General features: G+C 45.8%; 1 protein-coding gene across 2 annotated transcripts; it reads left to right on the top strand.

Annotated features, from left to right (window-relative positions):
- The first annotated feature begins 14,200 nt into the window (after positions 1 to 14,200).
- Positions 14,201 to 20,582, top strand: LOC123408317 (transcription factor MAMYB). Of its 2 annotated transcripts, none has more exons than XM_045101445.1 (2): positions 14,201 to 15,321; positions 20,284 to 20,582. In XM_045101445.1, exon 1 carries the CDS (start codon positions 14,364 to 14,366, stop codon positions 15,297 to 15,299), a length of 936 nt encoding a protein of 311 aa, XP_044957380.1. In that variant the 5' UTR covers positions 14,201 to 14,363; the 3' UTR covers positions 15,300 to 15,321; positions 20,284 to 20,582. The 2 variants fall into 2 exon arrangements, with proteins under 2 accessions (XP_044957380.1, XP_044957382.1); XM_045101447.1 differs by having other exon boundaries at positions 14,201 to 15,338.
- The last annotated feature ends 718 nt before the right edge of the window (positions 20,583 to 21,300 follow it).

Raw genomic sequence — 21,300 nt, 5'->3', positions numbered from 1 at the left:
GGAGACGTATCACTCATTTGTCGTTGCTGCCGCTCTGTTTCTCGCGCCAGGGGTGCCATGATGGTGCGACGAAGCGGAAGGTTGCAGGGGTCCGACGACGATCGGGCGGTCTGGCACGAAAAGGAAAGTGTAGGAGGAAGGGCAAGAAGGGCAATGGCAGCCCCGCGCCACGCGCGGGCTTTATGTCAGCCTGAGCAGTTGTCGAGGCGTCGTGGGGAAGTGGGGGGTATCCAGTGTCCCGTCGTGTGCCATGTGTCGTGCCTAGGTCGCACGCAGTTGCCCCCCCCCCCCCCCCGTCATTTCGCCCCACTGAATGGCAAGGTCGTGTGCATCGTGGACCCGGGGGCCACTATGGGGCCTTTGGGACTCGGGGTACCCAGGCCCATCTACCTGTGGCCCAAGATACGACACACATCATGGGCTTTGGATGGCGAGCCATTAGACTTCACGAACGAGGCCCTCGCAAGGATTCCCCTACGTCGTGAGGCACGTGGCGGCGGGCATCGAGAGGAACCACGCGTTGCCCCCTCGGGAAGGCGCCTCCCGAGGCTGCTCTCGAGGCCCTCGCGAGGCGGGATAAACATGAGCGACCCGACGAAGTCACCTAGTCCAGCGCTATCACGTGGGGAGGCGCACCCTATGCCACATGGCGCGAGGGGGTGTGCCAGCAGGCGCAAATGAGGGGGCTTACCCTTTTTGTGCTAAGGGAGCAGGGCCACCACCGGTTCCCAAAGCAATCCCTAAAGGTTTCCTCTTTTGTGCAAGAAGACCAGGACCACGGGCTCGCTAGGACGGAGGTCATCCACGAGCCCACCAGCGCGTCATGACAGGAAGCTTTTGCAGGCAAAGACCACTTTACTCAGGGTAGGGTAAAATTGTGTCCCCTTTTGAAATGGCCGTTGTGGTAGCTGTTACCGTCGGGTGTGTTTCCGGGGGAAGAGGGTCGAGGCTAGTATAAGAGAAAACTAGGCTGCCATCATAGAGGGGGCGGAAAAAGCACAGCTAGGAACCACCCTTGTACGTGCTATCTCTCGAGTTCTCGAGCAATCTAGACAAATCACGAGTAGGGTTTTACACTGCAAGGTGGCCTGAACCTGGGTAAACTGTTGTGCACACTGTTCTTCTTCCTCAACCCCTAAAACACCAGAGAGTTACCGTGAGGTGGCGTCGTAGAATAGGGCAGGAGAGCCCGCACACCTCAGAGTTCGAACCTCTTGGGTCCCAAGAGCCCTGATCCCGACACGTCCCACTCAATTGTTTGCATGTCCTCACTATCGTATTAGTCTAGAACTAACATCTCAGCCCGCTCTTTCTCCTCATCATCAGTGTCATCAAATCCAGCAGGGACAATTGGTTCTTTTGGGTATTCATCCTGCATTACTTGTTTGCTAATTTATCAACCAATTCAGGGTACATCGTTTCATCCTCATCATCGTTTCTAGGCATTAGTTCATGAGGTTTTGCATCATCTTCTACATCCACTATAACACTCGCCTAGCTTTCACTGCTAGTAGGTTTAGCCGACCTGGACCTACGAGGAGTGCGGGGCCGGTCACTAGTAGTAGAGTTATCACATGCGACATCCTTTCCCTTTTCTCATTCTTTTGGCGGCTAGAGCACGTCGATTTGAATTTTACCGAAACGGTTACACCATTCAAACTAAAAAGTAATTATAGATGCTCATCGCAAGTTAGTAGAACACATTGTTACTCACCGGTATCGAAAAATTCCAGATCAACAACATTCGCTTGACTCCAGGGATAATTAGAATAGAGGGATTTGCACAAACCTTTAAACAAAATAATTGTTTCTTCCACCTTTGGATAGCAAAATGAAGACAAACAATGCACTTTTGTTCCTCGCGGGATGCTAGTTTCCATCCTAAATGCGAGCTAAAAGGCAAACATTGTATCAATCCTACAGTTAGGAAGGCAATAATTCAGTCAGGCATGCAACAATTCATGTGCCCATTGGTCAAATGCTAGGCATTTTTTCGAGTTAGATCACATATTACAAGGGGTTCAAGGCTTACCAAGCCGGATTCCATGATTTCTCTAGTGCCCCAGGTTGGACCCAATCCTCCCCAGGGTCGATGGGATGGAGGGCGATATCCCTCGACATGGCCCAAGCCTATGCAACTCAAGCTACCGCTTCATGTTCACCTTCCACCCCCCCCCCCTCTACTCACTACAAGCCTGGGTCACAGAACACGGTGGATCAGTGCACCGTGGGCGAGGTTTCCTGCCAATTGCAGGCTTGATTGGGCGACAGTGGTGGAATCAATGGGTAGGGGTGGGAGGGGGGCGTACGTGCGGTGCAATACTTCTTCGGTCGACGCGCCGACTATCAAAGGATTGTGCGACGATGACGGTTGTGTGGGAAACAACTCAGGTACTAGGTGTTCGAGATGGGTAAGAGAGAAAGAAAGTCGTCCATCTACGAGGCCCCACTTGTTGTAAGCTGCTTCACCCTTACGTGTCGGGGTATAAAGTGGCCTCATTTGTGAGGAGCTAGTTAGGTGATAATGGTCAAAGGTTTTGACCGGAGGACAGTGCAACGCATGGGATTTTGTGAAGAGATGGTGGAGGGAAGGAAAAAATGGCTGCTTGGGTTTTAAAATGAGCAAAATTAGTTGCTTGGGTTTTTCTCTCTCTTATCTGGGCCTTGTTTGGGCTGTCCGGGAGGAGGGAATGGGTTCAGTGCCTTGTCCAGGCAGTCTGGCAGATGTTTAGGCCTTCCACTATGTAGGCCAAAAGAGGTGCCAAATCCACTTTATCATTATTTGGTACCGGTGCCCTCCATAGCCCATGTGGTGCCACATAAAGTTTTTTGGGAACCGGAGCAAGTTGTTGCTCCGATGCCCACTTTCAACATTGCAATATAATATATTATACTGTAACCATCATATGTACAGGAGCATTCCTATCTCAACTACCACTGAACAACAACCTTCAATTCCCAGCAAACAACATTAATTCACAACATATGACCGTTGCATTCCACCAGCAAAAAATGTCCATTTGGAGAAGTTGAAGATCTCTATGTAATGTACATCACAAAGTTCAGAGAGCACAATAGCTCCTGGGAAACCTATCCCCAAACCATGGATCATTCATCTTCTGAAAGCTTCACAAGCATGATGATCTCCTTCTCACCTTCAGATGCACATAGCCCAAATAGCCTACAAAATCCACAAAACCCCATTAGCCTGCAACACAATCCTAGTTTTCAGCCCCATCATCTGTTGGAAATATGCCCTAGAGGCAATAATAAATTAGTTATTATTATATTTCTTTGTTCATGATAATCGTTTATTATCCATGCTATAATTGTATTGATTGGAAACATAGTGCATGTGTGGATACATAGACAAATCACTGTCCCTAGTAAGCCTCTAGTTGACTAGCTCGTTGATCAAAGATGGTCAAGGTTTCCTGACCATAGGCAAGTGTTGTCACTTGATAACGGGATCACATCATTAGGAGAATCATGTGATGGACTAGACCCAAACTAATAGACGTAGCATGTTGATCGTGTCATTTTGTTGCTACTGTTTTCTACGTGTCAAGTATTTGTTCCTATGACCATGAGATCATATAACTCACTGATACCGGAGGAATGCTTTGTGTGTATCAAACATCGCAACGTAACTGGGTGACTATAAAGATGCTCTACAGGTATCTCCGAAGGTGTTCGTTGAGTTAGTATGGATCGAGACTGGGATTTGTCACTCCGTGTGACGGAGAGGTATCTCGGGGCCCACTCGGTAATACAACATCACACACAAGCCTTGCAAGCAGTGTGACTTAGTGTAAGTTGCGGGATCTTGTATTACGGAACGAGTAAAGAGACTTGCCGGTAAACGAGATTGAAATAGGTATGCGGATAGTGACGATCGAATCTCGGGCAAGTAACATACCGAAGGACAAAGGGAATGACATACGGGATTATATGAATCCTTGGCACTGAGGTTCAAACAATAAGATCTTTGTAGAATATGTAGGATCCAATATGGGCATCCAGGTCCCGCTATTGGATATTGACCGAGTCACTCGGGTCATGTCTACATAGTTCTCGAACCCGCATGGTCTGCACACTTAAGGTTCGACGTTGTTTTATGCGTATTTGAGTTATATGGTTGGTTACCGAATGTTGTTCGGAGTCCCGGATGAGATCCAAGACGTCACGAGGAGCTCTGGAATGGTCCGGAGGTAAAGATTGATATATAGGAAGTCCTGTTTTGGTCACCGGAAAAGTTTCGGGCTCATCGGTAGTGTACCGGGAGTGCCGGGAGGGGTGCCGGGGACCATCGGGAGGGGTGTCACGCCCCAAGGGGTCTCATGGGCTATGGGAAGAGATAAACCAGCCCCTAGTGGGCTGGAATAAGTTCCCACTAAGGCCCATAAGGTTTGAGAAGGAAAAAACACAAGGTGGAAAGAGTTTCCAAGTGGGAAGGTGGAATCCTACTCCAAGTAGGATTGGAGTAGGACTCCTCCACCTCCAATTTCGGCCAAACCTTGAGAGTTTGAGGCTGCCTCTTCCCTCCCCCTCCCTCCTATTTATACTGAGGTATTAGGGCTGATTTGAGACAACTTTTGCCACGGCAGCCCGACGACATACCTCCACGGTTTTTCCTCTAGATCGCGTTTCTGCGGAGCTCGGGCGGAGCCCTGCTGAGATTAGATCACCACCAACCTCCGGAGCGCCGTCATGCTGCCGGAGAACTCATCTACCTCTACGTCTCTCTTGCTGGATCAAGAAGGCCGAGATCATCGTCGAGCTGTACGTGTGCTGAACGCGCAGGTGCCGTCCGTTCGGCACTAGATCGGAGCGGATCGTGGGACGGATCGCGGGACGGTTCGTGGGATGGTTCGCGGGGCGGATCGAGGGACGTGAGGACGTTCCACTACATCAACCGTGTTTCTTAACGCTTCTGCTGTGCGATCTACAAGGGTACGTAGATTAGAAATCCCCTCTCGTAGATGGACATCACAATGATAGGACTTCGTGCGCGTAGGAAATTTTTTGTTTCCCATGCGACGTTCCCCAACAGTGGCATCATGAGCTAGGTTCATGTGTAGATGTCTTCTCGAGTAGAACACAAAAGTTTTTGTGGGCGGTGATGTGCGTTTTGCTGCCCTCCTTAGTCTTTTCTTGATTCCGCGGTATTGTTGGATCGAAGCGGCTCGGACCGACATTACTCGTACGCTTACGAGAGACTGGTTTCATCGCTACGAGTAACTCCGTTGCTCAAACATGACCGGTGAGTGTCGGTTTCTCCAACTTTAGTTGAATCAGATTTGACCGAGGTGGTCCTTGGATGAGGTTAAATAGCAATTCATATATCTCCGTTGTGGTGTTTGCGTAAGTAAGATGCGATCCTACTAGATACCCATGGTCACCACGTAAAACATGCAACAACAATTAGAGGACGTCTAACTTGTTTTTGCAGGGTATGCTTGTGATGTGATATGGCCAACGATGTGATGTGATATATTGGATGTATGAGATGATCATGTTGTAATAGTTAATATCGACTTGCACGTCGATGGTACGACAACCGGCAGGAGCCATAGGGTTGTCTTTAAACTAACGTTTGTGCTTGCAGATGCGTTTACTATATTGCTAGGACGTAGCTTTAGTAATAATAGCATGAGTAACACGACAACCCCAATGGCGACACATTGATGGAGATCATGGTGTGACGCCGGTGACAAGAAGATCGTGCCGGTGCCTTGTGATGGAGATCAAGAAGCACATGATGATGGCCATATCATGTCACTTATGAATTGCATGTGATGTTAATCCTTTATGCACGATGGTAGCATTATGAGGTGATCTCTCACTAAAATTTCAAGATGAAATTGTGTTCTCCCCGACTGTGCACCGTTGCGACAGTTCTTCGTTTCGAGACACCACGTGATGATCGGGTGTGATAGACTCAACGTTCACATACAACGGGTGCAAAACAATTGCACACGCGGAACACTCGGGTTAAGCTTGACGAGCCTAGCATGTGCAGACATGGCCTCGGAACACATGAGACCGAAAGGTCGAGCATGAATCGTATAATTGATATGATTAGCATAGAGATGCTTACCACTGAAACTATTCTCGACTCACGTGATGATCGGACTGGAGATAGTGGATTTGGATCATGTACCACTCAAATGACTAGAGAGATGTACTTTTTGAGTGTCAGTTCTTAAGTAATATGATTAATTGAACTAATTGTCATGAACATAGTCTAATGGTCTTTGCGAATTACGATGTAGCTTGCGCTATAGCTCTACTGTTTTTATATGTTCCTAGAGAGAATTTAGTTGAAAGTTGATAGTAGCAAACTTTGCAGACTGAGTCTGTAAAACCAAGGATTGTCCTCATTGCTGCGCAGAAGGCTTATGTCCTTAATGCACCACTCGGTGTGCTGCACCTCGAGCATCGTCTGTAGATGTTGTTAACATCCGACATACACGTTTCTGATGACTACACGATAGTTCAGTACAAAATACTTAATGGCTTAGAAGCAAGGCGCCGAAGACGTTTTGAAACGTCACGGAACATAAGAGATGTTCTAAAGAGATGAAATTGTGATTTCATGCTTGTGCCCTTGTTAAGAGGTATGAGACCTCTAACAAGATTATTTGTCCACAAAGTAAAGGAGAAAAGCTCAATCGTTGAGCATGTGCTCAGATTGTCTGAGTACGACAATCGCTTGAATCAAGTGGGAGTTAATCTTCCAGATGAGATAGTGATAGTTCTCCAAAGTCGCTGCCACCAAGCCGTGAGAGCTTCGTGATGAACTATAACATATCAAGGATAGATACAATGATCCTTGAGCGATTCGCGATGTTTGACACTGCGAAAGTAGAAATCAAGAAGGAGCATCAATAGTTGATGGTTTGTAAAACCACTAAGTTTCAAGAAAGGCAAGGGCTAGAAGGGATACTTCGTGAAACGGCAAAACAGTTGTTGCACTAATGAAGAGACCCAAGATTAAACCCAAACCCGAGACTAAGTGCTTCTGTAATGAGGGGAACAGTCACTGAGGCGGAGCAACTCTAGATACTTGGTAGATAAGAAGGCTGGCAAAAGTCGAAAGAAGTATATTTGATATACATGATGTTGATGTGTAATTTACTAGTACTCCTAGTAGCATGAGGGTATTGGATACTGGTTCGATTGCTAAGTGATTAGTAACACGAAATGATAGCTACGGCATAAACGGAGACTAGCTAAGGCCGAGGTGACGATACGTGTTGGAAGTGTTTCCAAGGTTGATATGATCAAACGTCGCACACTCCCTCTACCATCGGGATTGGTGTTAAACCTAAATAATTGTTATTTGGTGCTTGCGTTAAGCATGAACATGATTGGATCGTGTTTATTGCAATACGATTATTCATTTAAAGAGAATAATGGTTACTCTATTTGCTTGAATAATCACCTTCAATGATTTATTGAATCTCGATCGTAGTGTTACACATGTTCATGATATTGGTGCCAAAAGATACGAGGTAATGATGATAGTACCACTTACTTGTGGCACTGCCGCTTGAGTCATGTTGGTATAAATTGCATGAAGAGGCTCCATGCTGATGGATCTTTATACTCACTTAATTTTGAATCACTAGTGACATGCAAATCATACCACATGAGCAAGGCCTTGTTTTCATTGAGATGAAACAAGATAGTAACTTGTTGGAAGTGATACATTTTGATGTATGCAGTCCAATGGGTGCTGAGGCACGCAGTGGATATCATTATGTTCTTACTTCAATGACGATTTGAGTAGATACAAGAGTATTTACTTAATGAATCACAAGTCTGAAATATTGAAAAGTTCAATTCTGTTTCAGGAGTGAAGTTCGTCGTAACAAGAGGATAAACTGTCTACGATTTGATCATAGAAATGAATATCCGAGTTACGAGTTTTGGTACGTAGTTAAGACAATGTGGAAATTGTTTCGCAGTTCATGCCACCTTGAACATCATAGTGTGATGATGTGTCTGAACGTCATAGCCACACACTATTTGGTATGCTGCATGCTATGATGTCTCTTATCGAATTACCACTATCGTTTATGGGTTATGCATTAGAGACAACCGCATTCACTTTAAATAGGGCACCGCGTATTTCCGTTGAGATGACACAGTATAGAGTGAGGTTTGGAGAAATCTAAACTGTCGTTTCTTGAAAGTTTGGGGCTTCGACACTTGTGTGAAAAGGTTTCAGTCGAATAAGCTCAAACCCAAAGCGGATAAATGCATCTTCATAGGATATCCAAAACAGTTGGATACATCTCCTATCTCAGATCCGAAAGCAAAGTGTTTGTTTCTAGAAACGGATCCTTTCTCGAGGAAAGGTTTCTCTCGAAAGAATTGAGTGGGAGGGTGGTAGAACTTAATGAGGTTATTGAACCATCACTTCAACCAGTGTGTAGCAGGGCGCGGGAAGTTGTTCCTGTGGCGCCTACACCAATTGAAGTGAAAGCTGATGATGGTGATCATCGAGCATCGGATCAAGTTACTACAAGCCTCGTAGGTTGACAAGGTCGCGTACTACTACAGAGTGGTACGGTAACCCTGTCTTGGAGGTCATGTTGTTGAGCAACAATGAACCTACGAGTTATGGACAAAGCAATGGTGGGCCCGGATTCCGACAAATGGCTCGAAGCCATGAAAACCGAGAAAGGATCCATGTATGAAAACAAAGTGTAGACATTGGAAGAACTACCTGATGGTCATAGGACTATTGAGTAAAGATGGATCTTTAAAAGGAAGACAGACGATGATGGTGATAAGTCACTATTAAGAAAAGCTCGACTTGTCGCAAAGATGTTTCCGACAAGATCAAATAGTTGACTATGATGAGACTTTCTCACTCGTAGCGATGCTGAAAGTCTGTTAGAATTATGTTAGTAGTTGCTGCATTATTTATGAAATATTGCACATAGGATGTCAAAACATTGTTTCCTAGACGGTTTCCTTGAGCAAACATTGTATGTGATACAACCAGGAGGTTTTGTCGATCCTAAAGATACTAGCAAGTATGCAAGCTCCAGCGATCCTTCAATGGACTGGTGCAAGCATCTCGGAGTTGGAATATACACTTTGATGAGATGATCAAAGATTTTGGGTTTGTAAAAGGTTTATGAGAAACTTGTATTTCCAAAGAAGTGAGTGGGAGCACTATAGAATTTCTGATAAGTATATGTGGTTGACATATTGTTGATCAGAAGTAATGTAGAATTTCTGTGAAGCATAAAAGGTTGTTTGAAAGGAGTTTTTCAAAGGAATACCTGGATTGAGCTACTTGAACGTTGAGCATCAAGATCTATGGAGATAGATCAAAACGCTTAATAGAAGTTTCAACAAGATGCATGCCTTGACAAGTTTTTGAAGGAATTCAAAATAGATCAGCAAAGAAGGAGTTCTTGACTGTGTTGTAAGGTGTGAATTTGAGTAAGACTCAAAACCCGACCCCGGCAGAATAAAGAGAATAGACGAAGGTCGTCTTCTATGCCTTGGCCGTAGAATCTGAAGTATGCCATGCTGGGTACCGCACCTGATGTGTGCCTTGACTCAAAGTCTGTTGAGAGGTACAGAGAGTGATCCATGATTGAATCACTAGCAGCGGTCAAAATTTATCCTTAGTAACTGATGGACTAAGGAATTTTTCTCGATTATGGAGGTGGTTAAAGAGTTCGTCGTAAAGGGTTATGTCGATGCAAGCTTTGACACTAATCCGAATAACTATGAGTAGTGAAACGGATTCGTATAGTAGAGTAGATATTTGGAGTATTTCCGAATAGCACATAGTAGCAGCATCTATAAGATGACATAAAGATTTGTAAAGAACACATGGATCTGAAAGTTTCAGAACCGTTGACTAAAACCTCTCTCACGAGCAAGACGTGATCAGACCCCGTAACTATATGGGTGTTGGATTCGTTGGAATCACATGGTGACGTGAACTAGATTATTGACTCTAGTGCAAGTGGGAGACTGTTGGAAATATGCCCTAGAGGCAATAATAAATTAGTTATTATTATATTTCTTTGTTCATGATAATCGTTTATTATCCATGCTATAATTGTATTGATTGGAAACATAGTGCATGTGTGGATACATAGACAAAACACTGTCCCTAGTAAGCCTCTAGTTGACTAGCTCGTTGATCAAAGATGGTCAAGGTTTCCTGACCATAGGCAAGTGTTGTCACTTGATAACGGGATCACATCATTAGGAGAATCATGTGATGGACTAGACCCAAACTAATAGACGTAGCATGTTGATCGTGTCATTTTGTTGCTACTGTTTTCTGCTTGTCAAGTATTTGTTCCTATGACCATGAGATCATATAACTCACTGATACCGGAGGAATGCTTTGTGTGTATCAAATGTCGCAACGTAACTGGGTGACTATAAAGATGCTCTACAGGTATCTCCGAAGGTGTTCGTTGAGTTAGTATGGATCGAGACTGGGATTTGTCACTCCGTGTGACGGAGAGGTATCTCGGGGCCCACTCGGTAATACAACATCACACACAAGCCTTGCAAGCAATGTGACTTAGTGTAAGTTGCGGGATCTTGTATTACGGAACGAGTAAAGAGACTTGCCGGTAAACGAGATTGAAATAGGTATGCGGATACTGACGATCGAATCTCGGGCAAGTAACATACCGAAGGACAAAGGGAATGACATACGGGATTATATGAATCCTTGGCACTGAGGTTCAAACGATAAGATCTTCGTAGAATATGTAGGATCCAATATGGGCATCCAGGTCCCGCTATTGGATATTGACCGAGGAGTCACTCGGGTCATGTCTACATATTTCTCGAACCCGTAGGGTCTGCACACTTAAGGTTCGACGTTGTTTTATGCGTATTTGAGTTATATGGTTGGTTACCGAATGTTGTTCGGAGTCCCGGATGAGATCCAAGACGTCACGAGGAGCTCCGGCATGGTCTAGAGGTAAAGATTGATATATAGGAAGTCCTGTTTTGGTCACCGGAAAAGTTTCGGGCTCATCGGTAGTGTACCGGGAGTGCCGGGAGGGGTGCCGGGGACCATCGGGAGGGGTGTCACGCCCCAAGGGGTCTCATGGGCTATGGGAAGAGATAAACCAGTTCCTGGTGGGCTGGAATAAGGTCCCACTAAGGCCCATAAGGTTTGAGAAGGAAAAAACACAAGGTGGAAAGAGTTTCCAAGTGAAAGGTGGAATCCTACTCCAAGTAGGATTGGAGTAGGACTCCTCCACCTCCAATTTCGGCCAAACCTTGAGGGTTTGAGGCTGCCTCTTCCCTCCCCCTCCCTCCTATATATACTGAGGTATCAGGGCTGATTTGAGACAACTTTTGCCACGGCAGCCCGACCACATACCTCCACGGTTTTTCCTCTAGATCGCGTTTCTGCGGAGCTCGGGCGGAGCCCTGCTGAGATTAGATCATCACCAACCTCCGGAGCGCCGTCACGCTGCCGGAGAACTCATCTACCTCTCCGTCTCTCTTGCTGGATCAAGAAGGCCGAGATCATCGTCGAGCTGTACGTGTGCTGAACGCGCAGGTGCCGTCCGTTCGGCACTAGATCGGAGCGGATCGTGGGACGGATCGCGGGACGGTTCGCGGGGCGGATCGAGGGACGTGAGGACGTTCCACTACATCAACCGCGTTTCTTAACGCTTCTGCTGTGCGATCTACATGGGTACGTAGATCAGAAATCCCCTCTCGTAGATGGACATCACCATGATAGGACTTCGTGCGCGTAGGAAATTTTTTGTTTCCCATGCGACGTTCCCCAACATCATCCACATACAAAATATCCACCCACACAACTTATTCCTACTTTCCAACATCAACACCCACACCAAGCAAATTTATATGCCCAAGGAGGTTACCAGCAAGTTCCATCCATATCTTCAGACTACCATGGTGTTTCCTTCCAAGGTAACATGGGGAAGTACCCTCTAGGAGCAATTGGAGCAGGCTCAAGTAGCAGTCCTCATTCTCCTGTTGGATGCATGCCTTCTCTTGGATCTGCAAGAGGCACTAGTTCAAGAGGAGATGAGAATAGTCGAGTTGGAATAAGTTCTCCCATGTCACCAGCATATCAAGTGGATGAAGATCTGGCTGCCAACAATCAAGATGACAATGATAGTAGTCCTGATGAGATTCAAGAAAAGGGAAAAGGCAAGAACTGGAGTAAGCGCGAGGATGAATTACTCATAGCAGCTTGGGTGCACAATTCATATGATCCGATTGATGGAAACTCCAAAAGGACAGAGACCTATTGGAAGGAAGTCGCAACCGAGTACAACCAATATGCAACGAAAGAGCAAAAGAAAACAGTTGTGCAATGCAAGATGAGAGGCACACCTACAAGTGCTATGCCAAATATTTCTTGTTGCCGCATAGTGCAATGGTGAACATTTATTTCTTGTTGCCGCATAGTGCAATGGTGAACATTAATCACTGAATATTGCTATCTCCTAACTGAACAAGGGCACACCATGAATAGACTCAACACCATGCATATTTCTATTACCCAATTCATAGACTGAACATTACTATCTCCTAACTAAATATTGTAAGCCTTTTTTTCTTCTTTGTATCCGGCATGTAAACACCACGCATCCTCACCTATGATGCTTCCAGTTGCGTACCTGCTCGTGTAGCAGCAACGTCTGCCCGACTGTCCACGCATCCTTAACAACAGCGGCCGGCCGTCCACCAGTCCGGACGGCAGCGCTTGCTGCAGCATCGGCCAGCCACCCCTCACTGCACATCAGCCCGCTCACTGTGCCGCCTCAGATCATCTGTCCGCCACGGCACAACACCTCCACTCCCCGCGATGCCTCGGCGGATATCGCCAGATTCTTCTCCTCGCTCCTCGGATCTGTCGAGACCTTGGGCCGACCAATACGTAGCCTGGAGGTGAGGAGGTGAAAAAAGAGATCCACACTGGATCGGGACGAGGAGGTGAGGAAGGAGATAGATCTGAGGAGAAAGGGGATTTTTCTGTAGGTGGACGAGAGGAACTCGCGCGAAGGATGACTCGAGGTTGGCTTCCTCGATTTTTTATGTATGTATGAGTCTCATTTTTTTACGGGCTACACCTACACGATGTGAGACCGATGCCAAAGAAATTTATCAGGACATCGATGCCCAGTTTACTACCTAGTGGAAAGCACCTCCAACAACCTTTGTATATTGGTTTACTAAAAACTTGTTATAGCAAGAGGAGAGAGAAAGTTTACAAAGCCAACATGTTTTTTTTTGCTTTGGTAGCATTTCTATATTGGATTGCTATATTTGCAAAAAACACACAATGACATGTGGGGACAGTTTGTCATAGACACATTGCACATTAGCATACGTACATGTATATGTATACTAGCACATCTCGCGTCCACGTACACATGCACATACGCGTACACTTACACACATGCAACACACACACGTATACATGCAACACACACGCACACACACCTACATACACGTACACATGCATCACACACGCACACACACCTACATACACGTACACATGCATCACACACACGTACACGTACACACACGCACACACATAGCGCACACGCAACATACACTAGTACACGGGCCCATCTGTCATTGAGATAAAGTGAGGCTTGCTAAAAATTTACAAAGTGACATTTGGCTTGGCAAATATGCAATGTGTGGATGCAAATATAACAAACTTTGTAAAAATTGATGGGAGACCACTTATACAAAGACTGTTGAAGAAGGATTTTTGACCAAGATTTGTAAAATAGCAAGTGAATACAAATATACAAAGGCTGTTGGAGATGCTCTTCTCCAACATCATTGCTATTCTGACTTGGTAAAAATTGATATAGCAAGAGGAAAGAAAAGATTTAGCAACCCTAACAGTTTTTTTGCTCCAACAACATTGTTATAAAATTTAGGAAGCCTCTCAATGATACGTGGGGACCTGTGCCAATCTCAGGGCAACAAGAATCTAGGGGGTGGTGGGGTCCACTTATCAATGGAACAAAAGATGTAGGGGACCACAAAAAATGGGCTGTTAAAAATTATAGCAAATGCCTCTACATTTTACAAATATACCAAGTGTGGGTGTAAATATAACAAGCTTTGTAAAATAATTTATGAAAGGACCACTTATATAAAGGTTGTTGGAGCAATATTTTTGGCCAAGTTGCTGTATTTTCAGTTTTTAGCAGTCGTACGCAAAGGCTGTTGATCTTAGTGAGGAAATTGGGGGTTTTGGTCTTGTGGAGTAGCAGATGCTCTGAAACTCCGAATCTCGCCTCTTCCCTCCGCGGCTCCGCCTTCGGCGGGCCTCAACCTCGCCGCCGCCGGCTATGGAGTTCATCGACGACGACTGGGACTCCCAGCCGCGCGCGCGCGTCGTCCACTCTCGCGCCGATGACGCCGCCAATTCCTCTCCCCGCAATGCGAATCTCGCGTCCCGCTCTCTCCCCCACGTCGCCGCCTGCTCCGCTGCAGCCGTGCTCCTCCTCGCCGCAGCCTACTCTCTCGACTCGACCTACCAGGTCTTCGCCTCCATTCTCTTTTGGATCGCATCCTCGCTGCTCCTCGCTCCCTTCGCGCCATCGTCCGCCACCGGCGGCGACATCTCCGTCGGACGCGGCAGCCTCCTCCCCGACCAGGAACCGTCCCAGGAGCCCACCCCGGACCCCACCGCCCCCTCCCGCCGGGGTCGCCGCCAGAACGCCGCCCCGCCGCCCCCAAAGTCGTCAGATCCGGTCGCTCCTCCCGTCCAGCCGCCTCCACGGCGGCAGGAGGCGATGCGTGCGGGGACCGCTGTTCCTGACGCCGGGGAGAGGGAGGAGGAGGTTGGCGAGTGGACCGACCAAGAAATGGAGCTTCTCCGGCGGCAGATGCTGAAGCACCCTGCAGGAGAGCCCCAGCGCTGGGAGAAGATCGCCGCAGTGTTCGGCGGCCGCCGCACACCGGAGAGCGTCATCCGCGCAGCAAAGTCGGGCGGCGCCACGGCGGCTGGTGGCTCGTTCGAGCAGTTCCTGCGCAAGCGAAAGCCGCTGGACCCAAGGGCCGGGACAGCTGACGCTGACACAGGTGGCAATGCTGGAGGAGGGGACGGTAGTTGGAGTGCCGGCGAGGACCGTGCTCTGCTGAACGCGCTGAAGGAGTTCCCTAAGGACACGACAATGAGGTGGGAGAAGGTGGCTTCAGCAGTGCCTGGGAAGACAAAGGCGGGGTGCATGAAGAGGGTCACCGAGCTCAAGCGTGACTTCCGGAGCAGCAAGGAGTCATAGGAGGCAGCACCATAGCTTGAAGGTTGTCTTCCTTGCCTGGTACAATCTCGGTTTTTCATTTTAACGGCAGTAAAATGCTGGCTATCTTTATATGTTTCTACTTGACAATAGATTTATGTTTTGAGCTAATCATCTTGAAATCAGTGTTACATTTTGGTGAAGCTAAACGGCATCTTTTTATCATTCAGAAGTTGGAAACATGAAAACTAGGAGTACTATATTGTGTTGGCTGTCAAACCTTCATTCATTTGAAATGTTGGCATCATGCAAATTTGAGCGAAGCCTAAATGTTGCCCAAGAATGCAACGGAAATGATAGTGGTGTGATTTTCTGAGAACTGATTATAGTTATCAGTATTTACTAAAGTGTTGTACATGTCTTGTATTCGCGCGCTAGATGAAACCAGATACCTCATGATACGCATCCAGTTTGGCTTATGTCGCCTGCCTCATAAAGGTGACATGTTACTTGTCTTTACAAGGACCATAAGAAAAAGCTATTATGTGGCAATTACCACAAACACCTCATTCTTGATCACCATAGTATTCTTCCTCGTTTTAATTTTTGGAACTTCAGTATTGTTCAACGGAGCGAGAAGCCTAGATTTCCCCAACTAAACAATAGGATAATATTGGTTCAGTTCTAGAGTTGATCCTAGTGATGACGTGACACTCATCTTTATTAGTATTGCTGTTAAGCATATCACTAGTCTCACTAGATGACGCGTCAACAACAACAACAACAACAACAACAAAGCCTTTAGTCCCAAACAAGTTGGGGTAGGCTAGAGGTGAAACCCATAAGATCTCGCGACAAACTCATGCTTGTGGCACATGGATAGCAAGTTTCCACGCACCCCTATCCATGGCTAGTTCTTTGGTGACGCTCCAATCCTTTCAATCTCTCTTTACAGACTCTTCCCATGTCAAGTTTGGTCTACCCCGGCCTCTTTTGACATTATCAACACACGTTAGCCGTCCGCTGTGCACTGGGGCTTGTGGAGGCCTGCGCTCAGTATGCCCAAACCATCTCAGACGATGTTGGACAAACTTCTCTTCAATCGGCGCTACCCCAACTCCATCTCGTATATCATCATTCCGGGTGCGATCCTTCCTTGTGTGGGCACACATCCATCTCAACATGCGCATCTCCGCCACACTTAACTGTTGCACATGTCGTCTTTTAGTCGGCCAACACTCAACGCCATACAACATTGCGGGTCGAACTGCCGTCCTATAGAACTTGCCTTTTAGTTTTTGTGGCACTCTCTTGTCACAGAGAATGCCAGAAGCTTGGCGCCACTTCATCCATCCAACTTTAATTCGATGGTTCACATCTTCATTGATATCCCCATCCTTCTGCAACATTGACCCCAAATATCGAAAGGTATCCTTTTGAGGCACCACCTGCCCATCAAGGCTAACATCCTCCTCCTCCTCGTGCCTAGTAGTACTGAAAGTGCATCTCATGTACTCGGTTTTAGTCCTACACTCCTACTAAGTCTCAAACCTTTCGATTCCAAGGTTTGTCTTCAAGTTGACCCCTCCAACTATCATCGATTAGCACCACATCGTCCGTAAAGAGCATACACCTCCAACTATCATCGATTAGCACCACATCGTCTGTAAAGAGCATACACCATGGGATATCTCCTTGTATATCCCTTGTAACCTCATCTATCACCAAGGCAAAAAGATAAGGGCTCAAAGCTGACCCCTGATGCAGTCCTATCTTAATTGGGAAGTTGCCATCACTTGTTCGAACACTTGTCACAACATTATCGTACATGTCCTTGATGAGGGTAATCTACTTTGCTGGGACCTTGTGTTTCTCCAAGGCCCACCACATAACATTCCGCGGTATCTTATCATAGGCCTTCTCAAAGTCAATGAAGACCATATGCAGGTCCTTCTTTTGCTCCCTATATCTCTCCATAAGTTGTCGTACCAAGAAAATGGCTTCCATGATTGGCCTCCCAGGCATGAAACCAAACTGATTTTTGATCACGCTTGTCATTCTTCATAAGCGGTGCTCAATGACTCTCTCACTAGATGACATGACACTTGTCTTTAATATGATTGCATTGTTTGATGTTATAACTATAGAACAAATGCATTTTCTTCTTCTTTGCCTCGAATTTACCAGGATTATGCTTGAGGAAGAAATGTCGGAAGAGATAGCCTATCTGTTAACTTAGCTGATTTCTGGTGCCAATATGGCAGTTGGCCATAATTTATGTGCCGACAAAATGGATGATATGTGTTTCCTTTTTCTTAACCCTTCTTTTCAACAGATGTATGGGATTTGTCCATATCTTATAATGCAGATACTCCTGCATTGTTTGAACTTACTCTTGGAGAACTAGTGTAGATCAATGTATTCTGGATCAAGAAGCAGATGGATTGGGGAAACATAGATAATTATATTTTTCTTTGTACGTGAAGTAGTTACATAATACATGCTCCTATTCTTGTTCATGAAACATCGTTAAAAGTCACTACAAAATATGAAACGAGAAAAAAGGTAGAACTGTTGGGGATGTATGCAAACTGGTATTGTGATGTCTTTGCGCAAGGTGAAAGAGTGTTGTTTATGCCAAACTGTGTTTTTTTGCTATGATCACCAAAATGCCATGTTTTTGTATATCATGCACGATCGAGGGGGAGGCAGCTCAGACTTTCAAGGGGAGGGTTATCAAGGAGGGCCCTTAGGAGAAAGGAGGTGATGCAAACAACATGTGGATGAAGATTGCGATTTGTGTTAGTAAGGTGGCTTTTAGGAGTTTGGGTTGACGAGGGGAAGTGATACCTGGTGGTGGAACGATGACATCGAGAAGGCTATTAAGGAGGTGAAAGACTGTTTTAGACGGTTACATCAGGATAGAAGTGCTGACAATATAGAGAAGTACATGGTGGTAAAGAAGACTGCAAAACGAGCCGTAAGTGAAGCAAGTGGTCGGGCATACGAGGATCTCTACCTGCATTTAAACAGGAAGAAAGGCGAAAGGAATATCTATAAGATGGCCAAGAGTCAAGAGAAGAAGAGGGATATCAACCAAGTCAAATGCATCAAGAACGAAGTAAATGGAGAGAGTGAGAGCTCTACTTTTGAGCTGGACGACTCCTTTGATGATACCAGTAGGCATTTTGTGCGATGAATTCCGGAGTCTGAGGTCAAGGTGGCTTGAAAAAAGGATGAAAGGGGGCAAGGCGATGAGTTTTGATTGTATCCCAATTGAGTGTGGAAAGGCCTTCGAGAAATGGCAATAATGTGATCAATTAAACTTTGCAACCTCATTTATCAGGCAAACAAGATGCGAGGCAGAGTATATTGGTACCACTCTTCAAGAACAAGGGGATTTAGTTACCGTGGAATTAAGTTGACGAGCCATGCAATGAAGCTATGGGAGAGCCCCTAAGCATCGCTTAAGAAGAATGACAAGTGATATCAAAAATCAGTTTGGTTTCATGCCTGCTAGGTCAACCATGGAAGCCACTTCATGCCTGCTAGGTCAACCATGGAAGCCACTTCATGTCTGCTAGGTCAACCATGGAAGCCACCTCATGCCTGCTAGGTCAACCATGGAAGCCACTTCATGCCTGCTAGGTCAACCACGGAAGCCATTTTCTTGGTATGACAACTTATGGAGAGATCAAGGAGCAAAAGAAGGACATGCATATGATGTTCATTAACTTGGAGATACTATGAAATGGAATGTCATGTGGGCTTTAGAAAAACACAAAGTCCCAACAAAGTACATTACCCTCATGAGAGACATGTACAATAATGTTGTGACAAGTGTTTGAGCAAGCGATAGTGACTCTGATGACGTTCCATAAAATAGGACTGCACCAAGGGTTAGCTTTGAGCTCTTATCTTTTTCTTTGGCCATTTATGACGTCACAAGGGATATACAAGGAGATATCTCATGGTGTATGCTCTTTGTGGATGATGTGGCGCTAGTTGATGATAGTTGGATCGCGATTAATAGAAATTTAGAGCTGTGGACACAGACTTTGGAATTGAAAGGTTTTAGTCTTAGTAGAACTAAAACTAAGTACATGAGGTGTGGTTTCAATACTACTAGACATGAGGAGGTTAGCATTGGTGGGCATGTAGTATCTCAGAAGGACACCTTTTGATATTTTGGGTCAATGCTGCAGAAGGATGGTGATATTGATGAAGATGAGAGGCATCGAATCAAATTTGGATGGATGAAGTGGTGCGAAGCTTCTGGCGTCCTCTTTGACAAGAGAGTGTAAAGGGAGGTTTTGTAGGGCTGCAATTCGACCTACGATGTTGTATGTCATTGAATGTTGGCCAGCTAAAAGCGACATGTCCAACAGTTAGGTGTAGCGGAGATGCACATGTTGAGATGGATATGTAGCCACACAAGAATGGATCGGGTCCGGAATGAGCATATACGTGATAGAGTTGGGGTAGCACCGATTGAATAGAAGATTAGAAGCTTGTCCAATCTCGTTTGAAATGGCTTGGGCATATACAACGCAAGCCTCTCGCCGGTGCATATCAGATGGTTAAAGTGTGCTGCATATCAGATGGTTAAAGTGTGCTGATAATGTCAAGAAAGATTGTGTAGACCAAACTTGATATGAGAGGAGTTTGTTAACAGAGATATAAAGGACTAGGATATATCAAAGAACTAGTCATGACAAAGGTGTGTGGAAGTTAGCTATCTGCGGGCCAAAACTATGAGTTGGTTTCAAGATCATATGCGTTTCAACTCTAGTCTACTCCCAACTTGTATGACACTAAAAGGCACTGTTGTTGCTGTTGTTATTTTTTTACCAAGCAGCTGATCCTCGGTGGAGCGTAAATAGATATTTGTTTATCTTAGCCCAACGATCAGGTTTATTGTATACTAGTACTCTCTCATAGGACGGAAGGAGTATATGATAAACTCACTGTAAGATCTTTCCAAATATATGATAAACTCACTGTAAAATCTTTCCAAATATTTCAGGTACCGGACTCGATGCAGCAAATCATTGTCATAATTTCTCTTTCTGAAGTCAAGAAGAAGCGAATGACCATTGGTCTCGCTGAATCGGGAATCATGATGATGTTATATGAAGGAAACAATAGAGTTAAACAACATATGTTGTAGTTTTATTGTTTTATATATCAGAGTCAAGATTTGCCAAACAGAACAACACTAGACCTGTAGAAAAAAGGGTCACACGGAAAAGGAACAGCAGTCTCTGATGGTTTGGGTGTAATGTCAAGCTCCAAATTTTATGTTAGTCAGTTGTCAATGTGTCATTGCCTTCGTTGCTTCTATGCCCAATCGTTATGCTTCACGTTGTTCCCCCGGCTAACAGTGGCCCGTGTATCCTTCTAAAACTTTATAAGCTCCCAGGAAATGCTTGTCCCTGGTGCGTTGAGGGCTTTTCCTAGCGTTGTTGGGCACACTTGTAGGGAAGAGGATGGCAGGTGTGCGCGTTTTGGGTCTACTGCCATGTCAACGTGGCGTGCCTATGGTTATTCCTGTGTCATGTTCACGATTGAGGTTTTGTGTTGCTGGGAGAGGGATGGTTTTCTTTCTGCCACGTGTGGGGAGGGTTTGTCCCACCTGTCCCTTCCAGGGTCGGCCCTGAGGGAGGACAGGAGGGGCGGCCGCCCCGGCCCCCAAATCGAGGGGCCCCCACCCAGGTACGATACGAAGTAACCCAAGGATCTGGTTAACACATGCAGCTAGCGGGCTCTGCCAAACTAAGTAGTTTTGCATGCAAATCGCTCTACTCAAACAAAATTACTGTATGTATAGCCCACGATTCTAGGGGACTAGAGATCGTTCTTTCCTTCTGTTCGCTATGATCTTTTTAGCACAAGATCTTTACAATCCTTAATTTCCTATTTTGCTATTCCAAGTTCCAAAAGGCCTATCACTCCGATCTCGCCGATTCATGAATCGCGAGCGACGCCGACATAGATGAACTCCTTTCTACACTACCCGTTTTTAAATATAAGTCTTTTTAGA

This window comes from Hordeum vulgare, chromosome 7H (genome assembly GCF_904849725.1).
Source record: "Hordeum vulgare subsp. vulgare chromosome 7H, MorexV3_pseudomolecules_assembly, whole genome shotgun sequence".
Taxonomy (NCBI): domain Eukaryota; kingdom Viridiplantae; phylum Streptophyta; class Magnoliopsida; order Poales; family Poaceae; genus Hordeum; species Hordeum vulgare.
This window is presented reverse-complemented; position numbering and strand designations above follow the sequence as displayed.